The sequence below is a fragment of the Sciurus carolinensis genome, chromosome 7, assembly GCF_902686445.1.
Source record: "Sciurus carolinensis chromosome 7, mSciCar1.2, whole genome shotgun sequence".
Lineage (NCBI taxonomy): Eukaryota > Metazoa > Chordata > Mammalia > Rodentia > Sciuridae > Sciurus > Sciurus carolinensis.
The window spans coordinates 55,290,355-55,315,519 of record NC_062219.1 but is presented as its reverse complement, the minus strand read 5'-3'; the positions used below and the strand labels follow the sequence as shown (position 1 = coordinate 55,315,519).

General features: G+C 39.2%; 1 protein-coding gene across 1 annotated transcript in view; it reads right to left on the bottom strand.

The window, feature by feature from the left end:
• Ostm1 (osteoclastogenesis associated transmembrane protein 1) overlaps positions 1–6,087 on the bottom strand; it is a 30,789-nt gene extending 24,702 nt beyond the window's left edge. Inside the window, exon 1 of the mRNA XM_047559667.1 lies at positions 5,609–6,087. Coding sequence (XP_047415623.1) covers positions 5,609–6,010 — 402 coding nt within the window. The 5' untranslated portion in view covers positions 6,011–6,087. The remainder of the gene's footprint in view (positions 1–5,608) is intronic.
• Positions 6,088–25,165: the final 19,078 nt, after the last annotated feature.

The following is a 25,165-nucleotide window of genomic DNA, read 5'->3' as shown; positions in this document are numbered from 1 at the left end:
CTCCTAGAGCATAAACCCACACCATCCTCCTAACAACTATAAAATAGTGTTACCCACCCGAATTCAAAGCCCACCTCTTCCATACATGACCATGGATAAGCTACTTAGCCACACTGAGGCTATTTCTTACAGCATGATATCCCCCAAATGTGTGTCTGTACCTTAAGTTCCTACTGGAAGAAACTTTGTCACATCTTTTTTATTTCTAACACCTAGCACAGTGGTCAAAACACTAGTCATTGATTTATACTTAAAATTGTTAATAACCAAATCTGTCATCATCATTTGGCAGAATCCTCACTACCATGAACCCAACTTTCCTCATGCCTGAATGTAGGTAGTTGGAAGCAGTTGGCAAAAAGTTAAAAACCAAGCAGATTGTTTCCAGAGTATATCCATAATCCCAAGCTACACTCCTCACTTTCTTGCTGTTCTCCTTTTTACAACCACTATTTCAAATCTTCTCCAACTCCCTGAAACTTGGGATAACAATCCCACTCTTTACTCTCAAGAAAAGGTTCAGTCTCCCAGCTGGCAGAGAAAACAGAAGACCTCAAGCCAAAACTCTGATTTGCCTCCCTCTACACTCAACCTCTCCTTCTACCCTCTGGTGGAGAAAATGCCTGCCCCTGACAAAGGCCCGTCACTCCTTGCATACCCTAATTCTATCCACTCTGCCTTCCTTGGAAACTGACTTTATCTATTTCTCCACTCTCTTACAGGACCATTCACCTTTACAAGGTCTTCGCCTTTTCCATCAACATGTTTGGGTGCACAGGCATGCACCTGTAGTCCCAGCTACTCAGGAGGCTGAAGCAGGCAGATCACTTGAACACAAGGGTTTGAGGCCAGTCTGTCTCAATAAACAAACAACTTTTAAACATGTTTAACTCTTTCATCTTAGGAAAGGAAGAAAGACAGAGGGATAAAGGAATAGAAAGAAATGAAAGAAAAATCACTCAGTGACAAATCTCCTTTAAGGCCAAACTCCCAAGTAGTACAGGTTCACTCTTCTCACTCCCTCACTTTCCATTTACTGTTTAACTCACCCTATTCTTGCTGCCACCCCCAAGTGATCCAATGAAACCATTCTTATTAGTGTCAGCAATGGTGCTGCTGTTGATAGAAGTACTTCCAAGCCCTGGTCACAGTGACGCAACGCCTGTAATCCAGCAGCTCAAGAGGCAGGAGCATCGGCGTTCATAGCCAGTCTCAGCAAAAGCGAGGCGCTAAGCAACTCAGAGAGACCCTGTTTCTCAATAAAATACAAAAAAGGGCTGGGGATATGGCTCAGTGGTCGAGTGCCCCTGAGTTCAATCCCTGGTACCATCCCCCCCTTAAAAAAGGTACTTCCAACCCTCTCAGCAGGATCTGACACAAATAACTACTCCTTCCCTTGTTCTTGGTTTATAGGATCCTACCCTCCCTTCATTTTTCTTCCATCTCTGTGACTCCTTTTCAGCCTCCTTTGATAATTTATCTTCTATCCCAAACTTCAACTTTTAGCCTCCTTTTATATGTGTGTGTACATGTGTGCACACACATGTGCACATATGTTTGTGTTTGTATATTGGGACTGAACCCAAGACCTTGCACGTGCTTGGCAAGGGCTCTACCACTGAGCCCACAGCCCTCTTAGCATTCTCACTCCTTTTTCAGGTATGCTCATCCCTGCTGTGGTTTCAAGGACTATGTTTATGCTGATCTCTTCCAAAGGTTTTATCCCTAGTTCAGACCTCTAGACATGTATTACCCAACCACATATGCAATTATCTCCTCTTAAGTGGCTAAAAATACCTCAAACCCAACATTTCAAAATCAAATTAATGATCTCCCATCAAACAGGCTCTTCCTTCCATCTTACTAAACATCAACCCTCTCACTAAGTTGCTGTTATTCAAACCCTGGAAATCATCATTTCCTCTCTCTCATTCCCCACATTCAATTAAAGACCAAGCCTTGTCATTTCTACTTCTTGAATCTCTCTGAAACCTCCCCATTTCTCCCTGGCACAATGGCCCCACTGACCTAGCCGCCACCATTTCTCACACCACTGTAACAGTCTCCTAACTCACCTCCCCACAGGCCCTCTTTCCCTACCTTCTCCAAGTCCTACCCCTTCCATTTTCTGTCATGTTGCCAAATGGCCTTTAGTAAAAATCTGGCCATGTCATTCCACAAATTATTCCTTCCAAAAACATCACACTGCTTTTAAACCAGAATCTAAAATCCTTAGCATTTCTTACAAGGAACACAGACCCTAGTATCTGCCCACTTCTTCAGGCTCAAATCACTAAGTCTCCTTGCTCACTGTGCTGAGTTTTCAAACATACCAAACCTCTCCCCATCTCAGAGTCTTCACACCTGCTATTTCTTTAAACATACACCTTTTCTCCCCACCTCGCACCCTCTCACATTTAGGTGTCAGCTTTAAGCACTGATCATTTAACCTATTGCCAAACATTCAAGATTAGCCCCCTGGTTATATGCTTTGGTACCTCTGGGTCTTTTCTTTACAACACTTATCACACTTGAGTTAAATAATTACCTGTATGACAATATATTTTAACATCTGTTTCAGACAATAAGCTCAGCTCACTTGAAGATATCCCTAGTAACTACCATAACTTGCACATAATAGGTAGTCAACGTTTTGAATGAATGCATAAGAAGAATTACATTTTCTGGTATTTAATGAAAGATATAATGTTATGCTATGTTCCCATTTTCACCCTATATTAATAATGATGAATATTACTAAGAATTCATTTATTAATCCACACTAAAAATAAAGATTATGCTATGCTCTGTTCTCATTTTTACACTTTACTCCTAAGAATCCATACTAGGAATGTGTTAAACACTCTCCAGATACATAACCCAAATGACTAGCACATTCACAAATAATGTGTAACAATACATACTTATATACATCTATTTAAATTTTAAATAAACCAAGTGGAATAGGGCAGAGCTTACTATCTCAAAATCTGAGAGGACGAAAGCATCCTTAAAACCAATCTCATGATGCAGAACAGATCAATGAATCCATGTCCTATCAGTTTAAACTAAAAGAAAATATGACTCTAAGGAAAAGGGAACCCATCAGTTCTACCATTCAGGTTTCATAATCACTGTATACTGTGAGATTGCAAAACTATATGAGGTCCTTGGCCCAGTAAATCTACAAGGAAGTTAAAAGAACATAGGATTCTCATCAGATAATTCTATTAGTTAAACTAATTAGCTTGCTATCCCACATAAACAACCTGGCTAGTTTCTAACCTTAAGATTTTTTTTCTCCTGGTTCAACTCATCCTCTCTCAATCTGAGTCCATTCATCCTAAAGAAGGTCAGAAATTCAGCCTATGGGCTTTTCTCTGATTAAGCAACCACACCTTGCTCTGTTCCCATCTTTCGGCATCTCCTTTATCCTATCCTTCTACAGAGCTATGGTATAATTTATAACACCCTGGTAATAGTTTCCTTTTTCTTAATACAGGTTTATTTTATTTCCCCAACTACACTGATAATTTGAGGCCTGGGCCTTACCTACTTTTCCTTCTATATCCTCCTACAAGCCCAACATTCAAGTAGTAAGTAAGTGCCTGCTAATTAAATTGATTTAAATAAAAGAAGTGAGTCAAAGAAAATGCTTTACTCTGAAGAAATAAACCTCCCCAAAAAAGACAACTAATTTCCTCAGTTCCATTTGTATGAAAATCAGAACACATTCTTTCATAGATTCATTACATACATAATGGTTCAGTTTCCAAACCAATCTACAAAAGCCTACTAAATCCATAAAGCAGCTATAGAAATCACGCTTTTGAGGTAATAAACCATACCCAGCCCTACTGAGGAAAGAAGGGGAACAGAGACCAAGGTCTAGGATAAATTGAAGAGGAAATGCAGATTGGAAAAAGGATTTTCTTGCCTCTTTTCACCTCTTTACTCTCTTCACACCAGGGTGAGGTAAGCAGGTGCCTATGTTACTGGCAGAATCTGTGGTACAGAAGAGGAAAGAACCCCCATATGGGGAACTCATGTACAGATTGGGTGACATCTTTAATACTGTACTACTAGAGTCTGGGATAATTTTTTCTTCAATCCATAGTACCTACACAAATTAGGAAATTTGGCTGCCTCAAAAGCTGTGTCATGACTCATGGTTATTCTGCCCATAACAGCACATGTTCTTTATAGTAAAAGTCACCCTAAAAACTACTCAACTAATTGCTCAAAACCAAATATGATGCCCTATTATTCTCTGCTATAGTTCACAAAGACAATTTTTGGGTACACTAAAGTCCCACAGGAATATAAATATATTTTAAATATACACATATGTATATAAATATACATATTTAAATATGCATATTTTTAAATATGTAAATATGTGTATCCTCCAATAGTACACCTGGAAAATACTGCATGTAAGCCTAAATTTATTTAAACTATCTTGAAAACCAATTCTTTTCAGCATAATAGAGCACAGAATTTATTTGCTGCAAATAAATCCATTTTTGTAAAATAATATCAGTTGATTTAAAGCACAACATAACTATGTACAAGTTTATATTTATCCAAATCAACAATGATTTAGGAGATAATTCCAACCACATTTTCATGAGACTACTTGCTGTCCCCTCAACACAAGAGGAACTTTCCCATTCCCCAAACCCTTAACCCTCATGTTTTCCCCTTACCAGGCATCCTTGTGACTCGCCAGCTGTGACTCTAAAATTTTCCTATTCTATACATTAAACAGTACTTAAGGGCAGTAATTGTCTTTAAAAAAAAAAAAATAAATAAATCCTACTAAATGACCAGAAAAGCTTTCAGGGTGCCAAAAATGGAGGGCACACTTAACATTTCCTAAACTTTTAGCGCTCATAGACGGAGAACTATTACTATGTATCAGTTTTCCTTGACCTCCTTTTATTCCACACTTTACAGATGAGAAAACAAGCAGAGTGTGCAACTTCCTTAGAGTATAGCACCAATAAGCAGAATGGAACTGGACTCCTGGCCAACTAGCTCCACACTGGTTTAATCGATAAGATGAACTCCCATACATCTCTTTTAATTCTTTTAACATCCACATCACGCAGTTATTGTTCTTTTGTTGTTTTCATTTTGTAGGGAGGAAACTAAGGCTCTGAGATCATTCATCCAAATACACACTGCTAAAAACTGGTGGATCTGAATATTTCTGACTACAAAGCTCAAGCTTCTAACCACTATCTGCTTCTCCACTCCACTGTAGTTTCAAAAAAGGGTTCTTCCTGGGAATTCCACGTTGAGACGGGAAGAAGCAGTTGCAGAAGGGGTGGAAGAGGGAAAAGGAAGAAGTTTGGAGAGCGGGACCCCCCCAAAACGAGTCATATCTACCTGCAAGTAAGTACCAAGAGGATGCACAAGAGCACCTAACCTCAAGCGCCATAATGCCATCCCCTTTTTTCCAATGCCCCAAACTCCACACACTCAGTTCAACCCTCGTTTTTTACGGCTGGAAAAACTGAGGCCCCCTGAGTTGACCATCATTACATCCTTCTCCGCTGCCAGCCCTCCACGCCATAGATGCCGGGTGTGCTCCTCTACCCACCCCCACGGCTCGGCTGATGTTGTCCATCTTGCTGACGACCTGTTGGAAGAGCAGGTAGCAGGTCTGGCAGAGGCGCACGGGCCGGGCGCTGCGCACTAGACACCCGGTCAGCTCTGCGCTGCTGTTGGCGAAGTCCAGGAGCAGCTCCTGGCACTCGGGATCCAGATTCGGCAGGTCCGGGGGTAGCGTCAGTGGCCCCAGACCTCCGCCCTGTAGCAGGGATACGGTCAAGTCTTCCACCTCCAGCAACTGCTGCTCCGACAGGAGGTCGAACAAGACCCTGCGCGAACTGCTGCCGAAAGGAAGCGCGCCCAGGGCCAGCCTCGACCACAGTGGCAGTACCAGCAGCAGCCACCGCAGCAGCGACGCCCTCCGCCGCGCCACTGTCGGGTCCCGATCCATCACTGGGTTCACAAGCCCCAGGGATCACACCACCGCCTCTCCGCCCCGCCGCCACAGCCGCCACAGCCGCCGCTTCCGGCTTCCGCGGGCGCAGGCCGGGAGCAGGGTCACGAGGCACGCGCGTCACGGCCCCGCCCCCGGTCGCGGCGCCCCGCCCCCTTGGCGGCCGGCGGCCTGAGTCTTAGGGCGCGCGCGCACGGACGCGCGGACGCGGAGGCTTAGCTATCGAGCGCGCGAGCCGCGCTGTAACACAGGCTTCCATCTCTTTTGAAAAGTCACACCTTGCTGGTCTTGACCCTTAAACGCCCACTGCTTTGGGGGCTCCCTGTGTTCTAGAAGTCTGCGGAATTTCTTCAAGTCAGCAGACCGACGGCCTGGACCTTCGAGCTTACTGTCCCTTGAGTTCCCAGGGAAAGCCCGTTAGTAAGTGGGCTTTGACAGGTTTTTTATTTAGAGTTTGTTAACATAATGGTTTTCCTCGTCCTATTTGGAAAAAGCCATAACATCGTTGGCTATTATTGGTGTTGGAACTAGTGGCCTGCTTTTTATTGTGTAACCTTTCGACTGTCTACGACAGCGCTGCGGGGTAAAACTTTCTGCAGGAAATAATCTACATCTGCGTTAGTACAGTAGCTGTAAGCAAAACTGACCGAACCGGGAGCAGACCTCGACCGGTCAGCAATGCCTTTTATTAAGCAGCGGAGTCCATCAGGCATCGGAGGGGTAGAAAATGGCAGGGGGCTGCAGCAAAGGTCGGAATTTGATAGTGTTTTGGCAAGACCTGCTTTTGGGAGGAGATTGCTGCTTCTGGCAGGCAGGTGAATTTTGGCTGATGAATTTTGACTGAGTCATAGCAGGAGAAAGTTCGAAAGCGACAGGGAGAGAGGCCTGGAGCCATCAGAGGAACGATTAGAGATAAGGGCAATTGTACGTGCTCAGGGCCTATGTCCTTCCAGAGGGACGTGATTTTCTGTATCCTTCAGTAGCCACTGGTCACATGTTGAGTCCTTTAAATGTGGCTACTACAAATGAAGAACTGAATTTTCGATTTTATTTAAGTGTGACTAGCCACATCTGACTGGTAGCGACTGTATTGGATGCAGGTCTGAGCAGTGGGTGGCCAACGTGTAAGTCTGCTTTGAACTGAAGGGGTTTCCAGGAGGCAGCACCTTCAATGCTAAAACCTGGGAAATCCTGGGCAAACCGCTTTACTTCAAAATCCATCCAGTTTCTGACATACCCAAGGCAACTGTAGGACAATCTAACAAGCATCCTGATACCACTGATGGACTATAAAAAAATTTAAAGTCGTGGATGGAAAATCATTTTCTGACAAGTATCTAATTAACAAGATTGGTAGAAAAAATACGTCCTTACTGTTTTGTGTTATCCTGCTTTCCAGATTATCATTTTTGCTTATAAATTGCAGAGCTCCCACACAGATTCCTATTTAGCATAGTATCCCAATTTATGTTTCTATGGGGTTTATGCTTACTTTTTACCCCACCTGATTTGTTATTGTTTTGTGTTTCTGAGTTTGCTTGTAATAGCTAAACTTTGTTTGATTTTTGTTACCAAGAAACTGAATAGTTGGAAATTGGATTTGTATAACAATAAATGTATTTCCAAAAGAGAAAGTAGGTTGTCTTAATTTTCTCAAATGTAACATTAGGGTCTTTCTATGTATTAGAATTACTATTATGTGTTGCTGGTGGTTGTGTACATTGTTAAAATTCTGTAGAAAGCAATGTAGCATAACCAACATTATAAATTCATTTATCTATTGACCCAGTAAGTTGACTTCTGGGAATTTATCTTAAACATACACCAACCTTGTATAGATATTATTATTCATTGAAGTTTTGTTTAAAATAGTAAAAGTGGAAGGGAGGAGGTGAAGGAAATGGGAAATACTGGGGAATTATATTGGCCAAATTATATTGTTATATTGTGTGCATGTATGAATATGTAATAATTAATCCCACCATTACAATTATAATGCAAAAATAAACAATATGGAAAAAAGAAAAGTGACTTGCAAATATTTCCTAAAAAGAAAATAAAAAGGAATGTTAAATAAATTATGGAAATCTTTTCTCTTTCCTTTATCCCCCTTCCTGGAAGTATGAAGTCCTAAAGGTCAAGTAGAGCAAAGTAGGCATCTGTATTTGGTAGGCTTGCATTGGTGGAGGCCTGGAAAAAGATGTCAGAACACAGGTAAGAAGAGGAGGATATTTACATGAAGGGAGAGGCAGTATCAACCAATGCAGGCTGTTGGATCCTGAGAAGAGTTTCCATGCAAGGGAAGGGATGGCAGTGACAGAGATTGCTTGCAATCAGAAGGATTGATAAAATAAGTAAAGACATTATGGATAATGTATTTACCATCAGAAAAGGAAATTACAAGTATGAAAAGAGAGAAATTCACTCTGCAGTTTTGGATTACAAGAAATTGTACACCTTACGACTTGAGATACATATGGATATAAACCAAGTGTGCGGACCCACAACTGTTTCCCAGCAACTCAGGAGGCCAAGATAGGAGGATTGCAAATTTGAGGCCAGTCTCAGCTATTTAATGAGACCCTGTCTCAAACTAAATTTTTTTTAAAAAATTAAAAAGTACTAGCTATGTACCTCAGTGATGAAGCACCCTTGGATTCAATCCCCAATACAAAAAAAAAAAAGAGAGAGAGAGAGAGGGAATAAATATAAATATAGATGTAAGTGTATATGAGTGTATATTTTAATATGCATGTGTCTGTATTTCTCCTGTGAGAAGGCTCAGTAGCAAAGGCACCTCAATAATAAAGAGCACACATAGTGCCCAGTTCTTGGCTTCTAGTGTCATTTTCCACCAAAAGAAATGAAGGAGCCTTAGAGAAGTGGCTGATTCTACCAATAGAGGAGGAAGAGTACATTTTGATTCTGAACCATCTTGTGCAGCAAGTAAGGAAGTACTCCAAGAATGATAGGAACATATCAAGATCATACAAAATAGTTTAGTTTCCCACTTACCCAATCTGAAACAATTTTAGCATCAAAATAAATAATGATGGTTAACAGATTATAAGCCATTGAGTAAAACAAGAAAACCTAAGTCTATAGTGATATATTTAAATAAATGAATAAATTGATAAGGAATAAGGTATTTACATATTTTCAAAAATTTTTGCCTTCAAAATATTTACTAATTACAAATAGGAAAAAAGTAAATTTACAATGAAGTTTGTCAGTCTCCATGTTAATTAAATGACCAACATAAACACCACCATAACAGGATGTATTAAAAAGTATATGCTAACTGATAGAATACAATTAGAAGACTGCACATCACTTCTGTTACGTTTCTGCCAAAGATGCATTACCTGATTCTAATTATGAGGAAGCAACAGATAAACTAAATTCAGATTCATTCTACAAAATATCTAACCAATTACCTTCAAAAATATCATTGCTATAAAACTCTGAAAGGAATTAAGTCCTGCACCTGACATAAAGAACCTTACTAGACTAACTAGAAACATTTGAAGGGATCTGAGCATTAGATAAAGTAATGTTAATGTTAATTTTCTGATTTTGATAATTGTGAACTTTTCGTTTGTAGAAAATCCACTGTAAAATATCAGGGGTCATGATGGGACATTAAATCAGCAACTTTTTAGATAGTTCCAGAAAATTTTTAGAAAAGATTTGTACAGTGCTTGCAACTTTTTTGGTAAACTTGAAATTGTTTCAAAATCTAAAAATATGTTCAAAATCAGAGTAGAAATACCATAGAACTCTGTGCATTTGAAATTGTATGTACAAATGTGAAACAATTGCCAAGGTAAGTGAAAAAATAAAATGTAATAAAAAATGTTAATGCTTGTGCAAGCATATGTATAGACTGTCTCCAGAAGGATACAAGAAATTGATCACGTTGGTAGAAGAATAATTGGGTAATATGGAAACAGGGCTGAAACTGTAGTACTTTTAAAGTTTTGTTCCACAAAAATATACTTCTTATTCAATAAATTGATAAGAATTAAGAGTTTCTCAACTTATCAACTATCGGTGGGCTCAGAACATTTGTGAATCCCACAAATCATGACAGAATTTTATAGGTGTATATGTTTTTCTGAGAAGAAAGTCATAATTTTCATCATGGTTTTTTATAGGAGACTATGAGCCAAAGAAAATGAAGACCCATAGATTTAGAACAAATTTGAATAAAATGACTTACTCTAAATTTGAGTTGCATTAAATTTGCTTTTTACTTCACATAACTTAAAATACGTGAAACAAACAACAAAGCAAAACAAAAGGCAGTAATTCGTGGAAATAGGCACTGAACTAAACAGAGATGACTGAAATAGCATTAGGCCCAAAGAATAGGAAATGAAAACAAATGTGTACAATACAAATAAATATTACAGGAAATGATGCAGAGGTATTTGAGAAGCATTGAAGATGGAACTAACCATGCCTACAGTTTTGCAGAAGAGTCAGAAACCTCTTCAAAGAGTTTTTTTTTTTTTTTTTTTTTTCTAGTGCGGTTCTATAGAATGAATAGGAATTCACCCAATGGAAGCTCCAGAGTGTCTAAGAGCGAGGTGAGTGACACCAGTCTAGACAGAAAGAAAGACTGGGGAACTTGGCTTAAAGCTGAAGTTGCAGGCAAGCACACTATTTTTCCTTAGAGCTTAGGTTAATAGGCTTACTGATGGAGATGATGGGGATGGTGCTAAAGTCAATTCACATGCTTATTATTTTCTGTGCTAAAAAAGCTTAGGTTTTGTCCTGTAGGCAGTGGGGGAACCATTGAAGGACTTAAAGAGGACAATGATATAACCATGGAGGCATTTAAGAAAGAGAACTCTAGCAGCAATGTGAAAAAAATTTTTTTGCAGGACTGAGACTGCAGTTCTAAAGTAAAAGACAATGATGAACTAAAGGAGACTGGGATAGGTGGGGGGTGGGATAGAAGAAGGGTTTGGTTAAAAGAGTATTAGATACAAAAAGAACAAGAATTGGTGGTTATTTAGATCTGGAACATGAGTCAATGAAGACTCCAAGTTTACATATTCAGATAACTGGGTAAATGATGGGCCATGGTCAGGAAAAGGGAATACAGGAGAAGGCAAGTATTTGGAATGGAGTGGAAATAATGAATTCAACCAGAATTGTCAGCTCAGGATGCTTCTGGTAGAGACACCAGAGAACATTTTAAACTACCAATTAGATGTCTGGTACAGATGATGGGGCTAGAGATTTAGAGTTAGGAATCATTGAGGTTTATGTGCTAGTTGAGTCCTTGAAGGTAAATGAGTCACCCAGAGATCAAGACACTGAGTTTAATAATAGGTTGTTAGAGAAGGTTGTATTCTTCATGACCTACACAATAGCCCCTGAATATAAGAATAAGATCAAAAAATGGTCTTGTCAAATGCAAAAAGAAGCAATACCACCACCTAAATTCAGGTCCTTTATATCTCTTCCTACATTGTTGTAATAGCATGTGGTGGAGCAAAGCCATTTGCCTCATAGCTGGGAAGTATAAAAGAGGAAGGAACTGGGGTCCCACGGTCCCCTTTGAGGGCATATCCCCAATGACAAAAAAACTTCCCACTAGGCCCACCTCTTCCACCACCTCCCAATAGCACCATGCTGGGAACTGAGTGTTTAATACATGGGCCTTTGGAGGACATTCCAGATCCAAACTATAGCTTTCCTGCACTGGCCTCCCCAAAGGTTTATGTCCATCTTGCAATGCAAAATGCATTCAGTCCCTCCTCAAGAGTGCCCAAAGTCTTAACTATTCCAGCATTGCTCAAAAGTCCAAATCCAAAGTCTCTTCTAAGACTCAGGGCAACCTAACCTGTGGGCCCCTATAAAAATAAAAATGTTGCATACTTTCAAGATATCACAAGGTAAATATTCCTATTCCAAAAGGGAAGAACAAGAAATTAATAAGGAGGGATCAGACCAGAGCAAGACCAAAACCCAACAAGGCAAACATTAAATCCCAATATTCCAAAATCTGATTGGAGGGTACATTGTAGTGGGATGTGGGCTCCTAAGGCCTTAGTCAGCCCCAAACCTACAGCCTTACTGATTACAGACCAGATGGCCATTCTCTTGAGCTGACTTTGCATGCTGCCTGTAGCATCCCTCTGCAGGTGTTCCATATTCCTGGCATGTCTAGATTCCTAGGCTTTCCACTGCAGCTACAACTTCACTCTCACAGCTTCGTGTGTCACCCTGTCAAGAACTGTTTGCAGAGACCCTGATCCTGCCACAAACTCTGTGGTCTCCCAGGACTTCTTTTTTAATCTTGGTGGAAGCCTCAGTAACCCCATAAATCTTGCATTCTGCATGCCTGTAAAACCAGCATCACATAATGCTAAGGTCTAGAACCAGTGTAAGCTGAATCTGGGCCTACCTGAACAGCTCCAGCAGCATCTGAAAGTTTTACCAGCTGAACACATCCTAATATGTGAGCATGGCATCCTTTGACTCTCTTCTCAAAATACTGTATCCTGAAAAGTCTTTCACTGCGTGGCGTCTTAGTGATGCCTGAGATGCCCTATAATCATCTTTCCTATTATTCCAGTGCAAAGTACTTGGCTTCTTTAGCAACTGTACCCTGCTTACCAGCACCTTTAAATGTGCTCCTTTTCTAGCCAAACTACAAGCTTTTCAAATTTTTTCACGCCTCTGTGCTCCTGATTCTCACTATAAATTTGACCCAAAGCAGCCAGTAAAACTCAGAGCACTACCTGAATGCTGTGCTGCCTTGAAATTTCCTCCATTAGATAAGCCAGTCCATGATCTTTAAGCTCAGTCTCCCACAAGGTCTTAAGGCATAGACAGAACATATACAAAATTTTTTGCAATGGTGGCCTCTAGTCCAATTCCCTATTATATCCTCATTTCCAACCAAAACCTATTAACACTGCATCTGCTGTTCACATTATTATAAACATTCTGGTCTTCTGAGCCTACACAAAAATCACCCATTAAACTTCATTTACAACATTCTAGACTTTCTATAGCCCACTCCAAACTTTTCTAAATTCCTCCTGCAAACAAATTCCAAAGACTTTTCCCCATAATCAGGTATGGTTGTTGTGACTAACAACCCTCTATATTGGTTAGCTTTCTGTTACTGTAACAAATACCCAGGTGAATCAACTTATATAGAGAAAAGGTTATTAGCCAGGTGTGGTGGCTCATGCCTATGATCCCAGTGACTCAGAGGCTGAGACAGAAAGATCACAAGTTTAAGGTCAGCCCAAATAACTTAGTTGAGCCCTAAACAATGTAGTGAGACCCATCTCAAAATAAAAATAGAAAGGGCTGGGCATATATCTCAGTGGTAAAGTGTCCCTCCATTCAATCCCCAGTACCAACAAAAAAAGTTGATTTTGTCTCACAGTATTAAAGATTTCAGTACATGGTCAGCTGGCCCCACTGCTTTTGGGTCTGTGGCAGGGCAGCCCATCATGACAGAGTCTGTGGTGGAGTTTCTCTTTTTCAGCACCTATTCCAAATTAGAGAAACATTAATGAGTTAAAAAACATTTGACACATTTTAATTTTATAACTGTATGAAAGCTGTGGCAACTTGTTGTTTTGTTTTGTTGTTTTGGGTGGTGCTGGGGATCAAATTCAGGACCTCACATGTGCTAGGCAAGGGCTTTGCCACTGAGCTACATCTCCAGCCTGAGAGTTGTGTCTTCAGCTGTCTGAAAATTATACTTTGTTCTTGCCTTTAAAATATGTGAAATGGGGGTAAAGCAAGGATGTAGGCCAAGAAGGTAGTCAAAGATGATCAGAAGAGGCTCAGACACTGAAGCTCAGATACTGACACGCTTTCTCCCTTATGGTCTATTCTCACCACTGCAGGCAAAGCGATGATTTCAAAACAAACAATAATAATATTGTGAGATAAGTGATATGGCCACTGAATCAGAGAAAACTGAGAGTACACAGCAGAAGGAGCACCTAACCGAGTCATGGAAAGGCACATAGGTCGACAAGGAAGTCTTCTCCTGGGTAGGTGCTATTTAAACTGAGAAGTTAATGAAGGAACATATATTAACTGAATAAAAAACCATTGAGAGAAATGTTCAAAATGAAAGGACAGTAGTAGAGTCATGAGAGAAGGGAAGAATAGTTCCAGAAGAGGCTCAAGGAGGGGAGCAGATAGGACTAAGAAGGGCCTTAGGTCTACAATACAGACTGTGGAGTTTACCCTAGGGGCAGTGAAAGACTGAAAGACAGGCATGAATCATTTTTCATTTGAGAAAAATTCCTCTGACTATGTTGTAGGGAAAGTAGATTGGAGGTGGTGGCAGTTAGGGTGGGAATCTGAGAGACTTGTTGCCATCTAGGGGAGAGAAGGTTGGGAGTAGAGTAGAGACATAAGGATGGATTTGAGAGATATTTCAGGATATAGAACTTATGGGATGAGAAAGAGATTCAAGAAGAGAAGGAAAGGGGGATATCATTAGCTCAGGGAGGACAAGGTATTGCCTAGGAATCAAACAGCTAAACCTGTGGAAACACCAGTGTGAGAATCCATCTGTAGGTCTAGAAGAAGGAGGAGGAGGAGGAGAGGCAGGAGGAGGAAGAGGAGAAAGAAGAAGAAAGAAGAAAGATATCCAATTCTGTATCCAATCCTGCTGTGCCTGTTAATGCATGTGTATGTATGTATGTGTGTGTGTGTGTGTGTATGCATAGATATATTTATATATCTTTCATTTCTCTTCTCTTTATACTCATGTTCCTATTTCTGTCTGCCCTAGTTTTAATCTGGAATGTTCCCCAAAGACTCATGTGTTAAAGCTTTGGTCACCAGTTCTTGCACTGTTGGGAGTTTGGGAGGTGGTGGAAACTTTAAGAGGTTCAGCCCACTTGGAAAAGTTACGTCAGGGATATTGAGATCCCGGCCCCTCCTTTCTGTTTCTCTCTTTCTTCCTCCCTCTCTCTCCATCTCTGCATCCCAACAGTTGAGGTGAACTGACATTCTCTCCCACACACTCCACCATGATATACTGTGTTGCCACAGGCCCAAAGCAACAGGGCTAAGTGACCATGTTCTCTGAAATCTTGAGCCAAAATAAATCTTTCCTCTTTTTAAGGTATTTATCGCAGGCATTTGTCACAGTGACAGAAAGCTAACACAATATCCTTAAAAATATTTAAAAGATTTATGAAATCTGTTTTAAGTTCCTTGTCTACGAATCCCATAACCTCTGTCATTTCTCAATCTGTGTCTATTGGTTGATTTTTCTTTTGGGGGTGCTTGTATTTTTCTGTCTCTTTCCATGCCTGGTAACTTTTATTATTTAGGAGATGATAACAATGGACACAGCAGGATTGGGTACAGGGATAGCTATGGACCCAACATATTTCTAATGAAGAGCAAACTATTTATAAAACAGAGAAATCTACCTACCTTATGCCACAGGTGGACAAAGAACTTCTGTGCTGCTTAAGCCACTTTATTTTGGAGTCTCTTTTTTATAGCAATTTAAGCTACTTCTTTGGCCGGGAGAAGCGTGGAGGTAACTAGGGATTGAACTCAGAGACATTAAACCTCTGGGCCACATCCCCAGCCCTATTTTGTATTTTATTTAGAGACAGGGTCTCACTGAATTGCTTAGTGCCTCCATCTTGCTGTGATGACTTTGAACTCCCTATCCTCCCACCTCAGCCTCCCCAGCTGCTGGGTTTACAGGCGTACACCACTGCACCTGGCAATTTAAGCTACTTCTAATTCAGTTCTCCTAGACTGTTACTTAAGTTATCTTCTATGTCCTTTCCTATTTTCCATCTCTTTTTACTTTACTTTCTAGATTTAATTAACTTGGTTCTCCAGTGCTTTTCATTTTTACTATTGTATGTTTAATTTCCAAAAGCTCTTGTTTTGTACATGCTGCATCTTCTTAAAGTTTTCTTCTTCCTCATAGTCTTTTTCCTCCAAGTTGCTTTTTTTCCTGTTTGTTTTTGTCTACATCTTTCCTCAAATGTCTGGCTAACCTTGACTGTCTGCTTATATTTAAAAGGGAGGCACTACAAACCTGAATGGAATCTCTGTTCTAATGGATGGATCATTTTGAATATGGTTTTCACTATAGACCAGTGGTTCTCAACAAGAGGCAATTTTGCTCTCTGCACTTGTGGGACATTTAGCAATATCAGAAACCTATCCAGAGAAGACCTATTCAGCTTTAAGCAATCTCAGATCCTGGTAGTGGAAAAAGCTGGCATCTCAACATTCAGTTAGTAAACTTTTACCTAACCCCCCCTATTTTCAGCAAAATGTCTTGCCCTCAATTAAGGTTGTCTCTTGGTCCAGAATCCCCCCTCTGCTTCAGTCCTTAAGTCAGAACCTCAGGAGTATTCTGTAGGAGTCAGGGTGGGACATAAAGTTGTGGGGAGGGTATTGTACACAACCCTTCAGTCATCCTGCTCTTGGCCCTTCCTTTACCTACACTTTGAGAAGTACCTGAGGTCCCCTACTTCCTGAGTCATTTGAGGGTTCTATAATATAATTCTGTTGTTTCTCCTCTCCCTCACCGGCTAGATCCAAGTTCAGGATTCAGTTTCCCTGGTTCTGCTAAGTCAGTTGTTATTAGTCCATCTGCTTTTTACTTCCCAATATCTTCATTTTGTCTCCTCCTCTGTTCTGTTTTTGGTTTTGTTTTTAATAGTACTGGAGATTGAACCCAGGGGTGCTCTACCACTGAACCATATCCCCAGTCCTTTTACCTTTTCTTTTGAGACAGAGTCTCATTAAGTTGTGGAGGCTGGTCTTGAACTTGCAATTCTCTTGCCTCAGTCTCCTGAGTCACTGGGTTACAAACACACAACACCATGCCCAGCTTTACCTCACTCTTCATTAAAGTCAGAATCTGTATCTTATGATCCCTCCCACCAGGAGATGATAATCTCATGCAGATTGTGGACTGTATCCTGTTAGAATTGTATACTAAGAAATACCTGGTCTGCTACTTGCACACAGAAGGAACTCAACAATTTGTTACGCTGAATTTATGTAACACACATGCACATCTACTTTACATTGTTTAAATTTAAATGTTTTTTACATTGTATCAGTGGAAATCTGTTTTTTTATATCCTAATTCTTTGATATGCAAGACACACTGTCAGTTAACTCTTAATGTCCATACACCTTTCAAGTCCAAGTAGGATGACTTGAACCTATGGAACATAAATTATATGTTCATTCATGACACTTTGCAAAGAGTCTTATGCATTTACCTTGGTGACCAATCTCATTTCAAATCTCCCACCCCAAGACAGATTATTATATAGCCTCAGCATCAGGAAATGTTTTTAAAACAATGAAACTTAAGTACATTTACCTGACAACTAGCTGTTTATAAATGTGTTATTTCTAATAGATGAATCTTATTAGAACTAATGTTTATATCAACATATTTTTGGTAGATATTTTTAAAGGAGTGAAAATATATCTGTATATGTGTGTTTATGCAGTAGAGATATATTATCAAGGACTGAATTCTAATTATTGAATCCATATAATTCTAATTACCAAATATAGTAGGGAAAGAGCTGTTAATTGGATATCTAATATACAGTGCTGTTTTTGCCATAGCCACAATTCACAGGTGGAGGCATCAATAAGTAGAAATCAGAGTGGCACAGTGCCTATTACCCCTACTCACCTATGAGCAAAAATTTTTCTTTTCTCATGACTTATTTTCTTCTGGCTTAGAGGTCTTCATTACAAAGGCGAGAGTCCTTCCACCAGGAGATAATGATTCCATTGAAATAGATGTTAAGACTGCCACCCAGCCACCTTGGACTTCCCAGACCTCTACATCAATAGGCAAAGAAGGATGTTCACATGCTGATAGGGTGACAGAGCCTGACAACCAAGAGGAAATTGAACTACTATTCCATAATGGAGGTAAGGAAGAATATGTCTAAAAGACAAGGAATCTCTTGGGGCATCTCTTAGTATTACCATCCCCTATGATTAGGTCAATGGAAAACTATAATCAAACCTGCCAGGACTGTGAATGGCCCAAACCCTTCAGAAATGAAGATTTGGATCACCCCACCAGGTAATGAACTTCAACCAGCTGAAGTGCTTGCTGAAAGCTAAGGGAATACAGAATGTGTAATAAAGAAGGTAGTTATAAATGCCAGCTATAACCATGTGATCAATTACAAAGAGAACTGCAATTATTATGAAACTTCCTCTTTATTTTGTTATAAATGTGAGCATATAAAATATCTTCTTTCCTCTTTTATTCTCTTATATATGTTGACTTTACATTGTATTTAATATTCAAGTATTATTAACTTTACATCACTGTATTTAAGTTATGGGATATCAAAGAAAAGAGTCAACATCAAAGACTTTACCTCCTCTTCTGGGATAGGAGCAAGTGCATTTTCTGTTGTATGAAAATAGTTGTATCATATGGGGTGGAATTATTTTTACCTTGCTATTGTCATTATTTGTTGGTATGTATGGACACCAAGTTAACAGGACTGGACTTCTGATGGTTAATTGTTTTGTCAAATATTTCTCTGATGTGTCTATGAGAGTGTTTCTGGATAAGATTCACATTTGAATTGATAGACTAAAGTAAAGCAGATTGCTCTTCCTATAATGGGTAGACCTCACCAAACTGAGGTTGGATAGAAGAAATAAAAGGGTAGAAAAGATAAAGGAAAGATAAGGAGTTATAAATTTAATCTAAAGTTCTGAATACCTTTATACGCCCATCACTCTCCAAGTTAGCTCTTCTCCCAGGTTTGTTATCTCTAAATTTTCTGAGAAATCTGTAATCTTAGAATTGTCATAAATTCACCCTCTTATGAAAAATTACCATGTGTACTATTAATTAGCCCATGCAGTAAAGAAGATTAAGTAAAGAAAGATATGACAGTTTAAGAAAACTATAATTTAGAGAAGTTTCCATTGTTACCTACTAATCAAATAATGAAGACCACATCAGTCTAAGAATCCTGAGTATGATCAGAACACCATAAATTGTACTGTGATCTCCAGACTGATATCATTCCTGCATACCTTCCCATGCCCACCCCTCCCTTTAAAAGAACAGTCTAAGAACCCCAAAGCATCTCTCACTCTCAAGAGGACCCCTTCTCCCTTGAATGTGTCTCTGCTTTCCTAAATAAATCTGTGTCTCCGACTGATGCATGCTGAAATTCTTTTCAGTCACTTATCAAGAATTCTACTCCTCCTGAGTTAAGGTTCCTTTCTCCAAGAACTCCTCAAACTATTTCTGGTGACTAATCAGTTGAAGATCTGTCTGATTGTTTTTTTCAAGTCTCAGGACTCTAAAATACCAATTCTTTTGGGATCTCAAGCCTGCTTTTCTTTAAAGGGGAACTTACATCATTGGCTCACATGGTTCTCAGACTTTTGGCCTCAAGGTAGAGGTATACATTGGCTCTCCTGGGTCTCCAGCTTGCTGATTGCAGATCTTAAGACTTCTCAGTGTCCATCATCATATGAGCCAATTCCTTATAATAAATCTCATCAATCTCTCTATGTATGTCCTTTTGGTTGCATTTCTCTGGAACACAAAGTATCATAAAGATACTGTAATCATAAATAGTAAAGTTGGGTTGGGTTGTGGCTAGTAGTAGAGCACTTACCTAGCACATGTGAGGCACTAGGTTCAATCCTCAGCATCACATAAAAATAAATAAATAAAGTAAAAGTATTGTATCCATCTGTAACTGAAAAAAAATATTTTAAAATAAATAAATGAATGGCAAAGCAACTTCACTGTTAAAAATCATATTACAGGGCTGGGATTGTAGCTCAGTGGTAGGGCACTTGCCTAGCATGCGTGAGGCACTGGGTTTGAGTCTCAGTACCACATATAAATAAATAAATAAAGGTCCATCAACAACTAAAAAAATTTTTAATCATATTATAATACAATTAATTATATTAATAACCACATGAATTTTATATATCTCTTGACAGAGTCAAAGCATGTTTTATTATTAATTATAATTTCCTGAGATAAGTAGATTGCTAAAGAAAGCAATAAGGTGCTATTCCTATATAGTATGCTTTTTGTAAATAGTCAAATTTTAAATATACTTTGTAAGTAAGTTATATTTGCTGTGTACATAACAACAGAAGCATTAGGAAGCAAATATTACAGACAAAATAGAGTGTATGACTGTCCATGTCTCAGAGAAGTGGATGTTCCTAGGTTTACCTATGGCAACATTTGAAACAATTGCCACTTATTCTTATCCTTCCTCTATGCCTACTTGAAGACAGGGCCAATGTTAAAATATTTGCTTCTTTTATAAGCTCTTTTATTTTCCTTCCAATTCTAATTCTGCCCCATTACTCTATTCAAGTCATTTAATCTCCTCTGTTCTGATTGATATTTTAATTATCCAGTTCTTTCCAGCTGCGTCCACCGCAGTTTTTTACAAAGAATGAAGAACTATGCTTTCTGTATTTGAATGATAAATCTATTGATAGGATCATTTTTTTCTTTCAGAAAAATGTACAAAGAAATGACCCACCCACCTATCCATTCCCCCAAATATGTATTATATATACCACCTACCCACTCCCCAGACCAGTTAGATATAAACCAGGATTGCATTTTGACTCTCCTGGGGTACCTTGTTTGTCTTCCTCAATCTTTGGAAACTGGATTCTCTGTACTTTTGAGGGAAATTACTGACTGATCTGACAGAAGCAATAATGTGATTCTGAGACTGACAATGGAACTTCCATCAAGAGAGTCTCCCTGTTGGATCTCTTTTTGGTTTGAAAAAAACAGAAACCAGCTAGGTGTGGTGGTGCATGCCTGTAATATCAGCTACTGGGGAGGCTGAGGCAGGAGGATCACAAGATCAAGACCAACCTGGGCAACTTGGTGAAACCCAGTCTCCAATAAAAGGGTGGAGAGGGACTGGGTTATAGCTCAGTGTTTGCCTCGCATGTACAAGACCCTGGATTCAATCCCCAGTACCCAAAGGTAGAAAGAGAGAGAGGGTAGGAGAGGGGGGCAGAGAAGATAGTTCAAGTTAATTTAAGTAAAAATACAAGGACGAAACCAAATTCACGTCTCAGGATGGGAGTGGAACTATACACCAGGCTCTGCTTTGTGCTACTCTATGTGATTTTTTCTCCCCAGTTTTGTGTGTCCTGTATTAAAAAGTTTCAACCCAGACAAAGACTGGATCTCTTATTTTCAGTTCTGTATTGTCCAATCCACATTGTAGCCAGGATGTAGTTTGGGGGTCATAAGGTATAACCAACCATAGTGTCCCAGGTGCCAGCCTGTGACCATGTGGATGAGGGAGAGAGGGAGAAGCTGGCAGAGAAGGGGCACGGGTAGACCCAATAAGTGTTCACTCCAAGGCCTTCTTTTCTGTCCTAATGGAAAATTGATCTTAAACAGTGTCTTTCTGGACACCACACTGAGAAAAAAGTGGTGGATGGTATTAAGATAGATTTGGTAAAAGGAGGAATTTTGAGGCAATTTGTGGGCCCTCTCAACTCAAGCCAAAGGTAGGTTTTTAAAAATATATATTTTATTATTTGGGCTATTCATATGCAAAGAGATTTAATTGATTCTGAGAAACATATTCCTGGAGTTTGATCCATCTTCAAATGCAAATGTATGTTGATCACCTAGATCAACTTGGCAGAGATCTAAATATTATTATGGTAACTCAGTTACCATAATGCCTGAAATGACCATAATGTGCGAGAGGTATCTCATTTGTTTACATCCTATAAACCAGTGGATACAAACCAAGCTTCCTAGACATGTAGAGATCCACAGGGGAAGAAGTGAAGACCCATAAGCTATTTCCAATGTTTCAGAAGGTCCAAAGGAAATAATAAATTTTTTAGCACAAAATTTTGATAGACTGTCTAAAACATCAAACTTACCTACTTTAGAATGGAATTGTATCAACTCATAGCAGCAAGTCTTTATTACATGCTGATCTTAAGCTCTGGTTTAATACACTCATACATCCTTGGTTAAATAAATTCTGGGTAATTGAATGCCATCTATTCTTAGTCCATTTTCTATTGCTATCACAGAATACCTGATACAAGGTAGCTTACAAGAAAATGAGGTTTATCTTGACTCATGGTTCTGGACATCTAAGAACATGGGGCCCATTTCCAGCTTCTGCTGTGGTCCTTGTGCTGTTTCAGCTCATGGCAGAAAGTGGAAGCACAAGTAGGCACATGCTGAAAAGAATATGTGCCAGAGAGTGAGAGGAGATGCCAGGTTTGCTTTATAACAATCTGCTCTGATGATAAATAACCCACCTTGAGAGAACTACATTAATCCTTTTCATGAGGGTGGAGCCCCATGACCTAATATGGGTTTTTTGTTTTGTTATGTTTTGTTTTTTGTAGTACTGGGGATTGAACTCAGGGCCTCATGCATGCTCATCATTTGCTGTACCACTGAACTACATCTTCACCCCTTTTTATTTTATTTTGAGACAGGGTCTTGCAATGGCGGGGTCTTGCTAATTTGCCAAGGCAAGCCTCGAACATGCAATTCTCCTGTCTCAGCCTCCTAAGTAGCTGGGATTACAAGTGTGGGCCACCTAATTACATCTTAAAGGTACTACCACCCCTCAACACCATTATCTTGGGAAATTAAGCCTCTATATGTGTTTTGGTGAGGACAAATCATAGCACCATCCTGGGACAAATTAGATTTTAGCAAAACTATTATGTGGCCACCCTTCTTCAGGTTATATTCTAAAGACTATAGAAAAAGAAATTGAAAGACTAACATTACTAAAGTCATCTTTCCCAGAGATCTTTAAACATTAGTCATCTCTCTAAAGTAATGACCTCTGGATGACTCTTCTACTCTCCTCTGAAGATACGCAATAGCATTCACCCGATTATTAGAATTCCTACTAACTAGGATATCATATGGCCATAGTGGCAGAGACCTGAAGATAGTAAAATATTTCCAGAAATGCTCGGCCTTTAAAGCATGCATCTGTATCATCCTATGAACATCAAGAGTTTGTATGCACTTGGTTATTTCTCTACTTTGTCCCATGATTGGGCCTTCTGGACACAGATGTAAATAACAAGTAGGATAGAAAAGGTTTCTAAGATACTAATTCTCTACTTCTAGTCCAGGTTGACTAAAACCTTTCAAGTCCTAGGCAATCTTACCTATAATTGCCTGAAATTCACCTAGGAGCAAAGCCACGCCTCTTTCTATAGCCAAGTGATGCCAGTAGGTCATTTTTAGCAGTCTTGAACTCCTCTCTTACCTCACCAGGCTCATAGGTCTACACGAAATTGCTGTTCCAATCTACCTTTCAGAAAGTAATTAATCACAATTTAAATGAGAAGAATCATAACCACAAATTACCTTTAAATATACCTTCTACTTCAGTCTTGGAAAGGATATACCTAAATTTGAAAAAAGTTAAAGGGGTTTGAAGCAACAATGAAGACTGAATTTTTAAAAAAGTATTAGTTTTTTAAAGCATTGTTTAAATATAAAACTACATATTTATTAAAAATTAGGTGATACTTGATGAACAAATCACTTCCCAAATGTTCTTTGTGAGGCTGAAAAGGGAGGAGACAGAGGTAGACATGCATTAACAAGAGAAAGTTCTTCTCCTCACCCTTAAATGCCTGTAGAGCATGTTCTTTGTAAAGCAAATGTACTGAAGCTTTCCCTTTTCTTCCTTGAAGCATCTGTGAGTCTTTCTTCTTTAGATAAAATGGGCTTTTTTTGGTGGGCACATGACAGGGAAGAGGTTCAATGTAACAAGCAATCATGCTATTTTAAAAAGCTCCATCTCAAATTAAGTTTACATATGGTAGCTTTCTAAGGAGGGTGGGTTGCAACATGTAAGCAATTTAAAAGTGTAACATTTCATTTTCAGGTTCAGAGTAGCTTTCAATTCCCTCACTAGTGTGCTTCTAATTAAATCTTAATTGTACCATTCATTATGAAATGAAAGAAACACCGTTAAACTGGATTTTCCCTTAGATGAAATCAAAATGGCCTTCATAAAATAGCTAATGCACAGAAAAGAAAAATAAAACTATGTGGAAACGAGTCTTAAAATTAAAGCCTAACATTTGAATTTGCATAATTATAAAATTATCACAAGGAATATCTTTCTTGATAGGCCTAAATGATTTAAATATGTGTAATTAGTTATAGTAAATCACCCAAATGCATGAAAACACTGAGTAGGGCACAATGGATAATAAAAATGATATATTCAATAATTTCAGTTGCTACTTATCATATGCCAACTTTAAAATATATCCTTTTGAAGCAAACATATTTTAAGTTAGTTTACCTTTTAAAAAGAAGAAAAGGAGAAGGAAAAGGGGTTGAGGGAGAGAAGGAGGAGGAGGAGGTGTGGGGAGGAAGAAAAGTCCCCAAATTTAACTAGCCCCAAATCTTCTTTCTTGGGGAAAAGGGACTTTGTCTGAATTAGAGGATAATTGTTACACTTGTCTTATTACACCTCCTAGCAAATGCTTGGATAATTTCTATTTCATACTTAGTATAATGATTTTCAAAAATAAATCAATTTCTCTTTCATTTTAATTCCTCCTGTCTATAGAGTCATCAATCCCAATGGGTCTTTCCAAAGGGCAGATTACAAGATGCATCTAATTTCATCACAGGAAAGTCAGAGTCAATGAGAAAAGTCAAGTTTGTCATACCTAATCTCCGAAGTGACATCGAATCAATTCTATTCATTAAAAGCAAGTCATCTAACTGGGTGTGGTGGCTGGCACATACCTGTAATCCCAGTGGCTTGGGAGGCTGAGGCAGGAGGATCTTGAGTTCAAAACCAGCCTCAGCAATTTAGTAAGGCACTAAGCAACTTAGTGAGACCCTGTTTCTAATAAAATGACTGGGGATGTGGCCTAGAGGTTAAGCACCCTGGGTTCAATCTCCCATACCAAAAACAAACCTCAAAAGTAAATCATCTAGATTTGATACTTCACAACCAACTGGGAAAAAAAAAAAAAAAAGGCAACTAGAGGAGAGGAGATTATAAAAGGGCACAAAGACTAGGAGAAAGGGATCATCACTGCAGACCATCTCAGAGGCTGGCTACCAAAGTG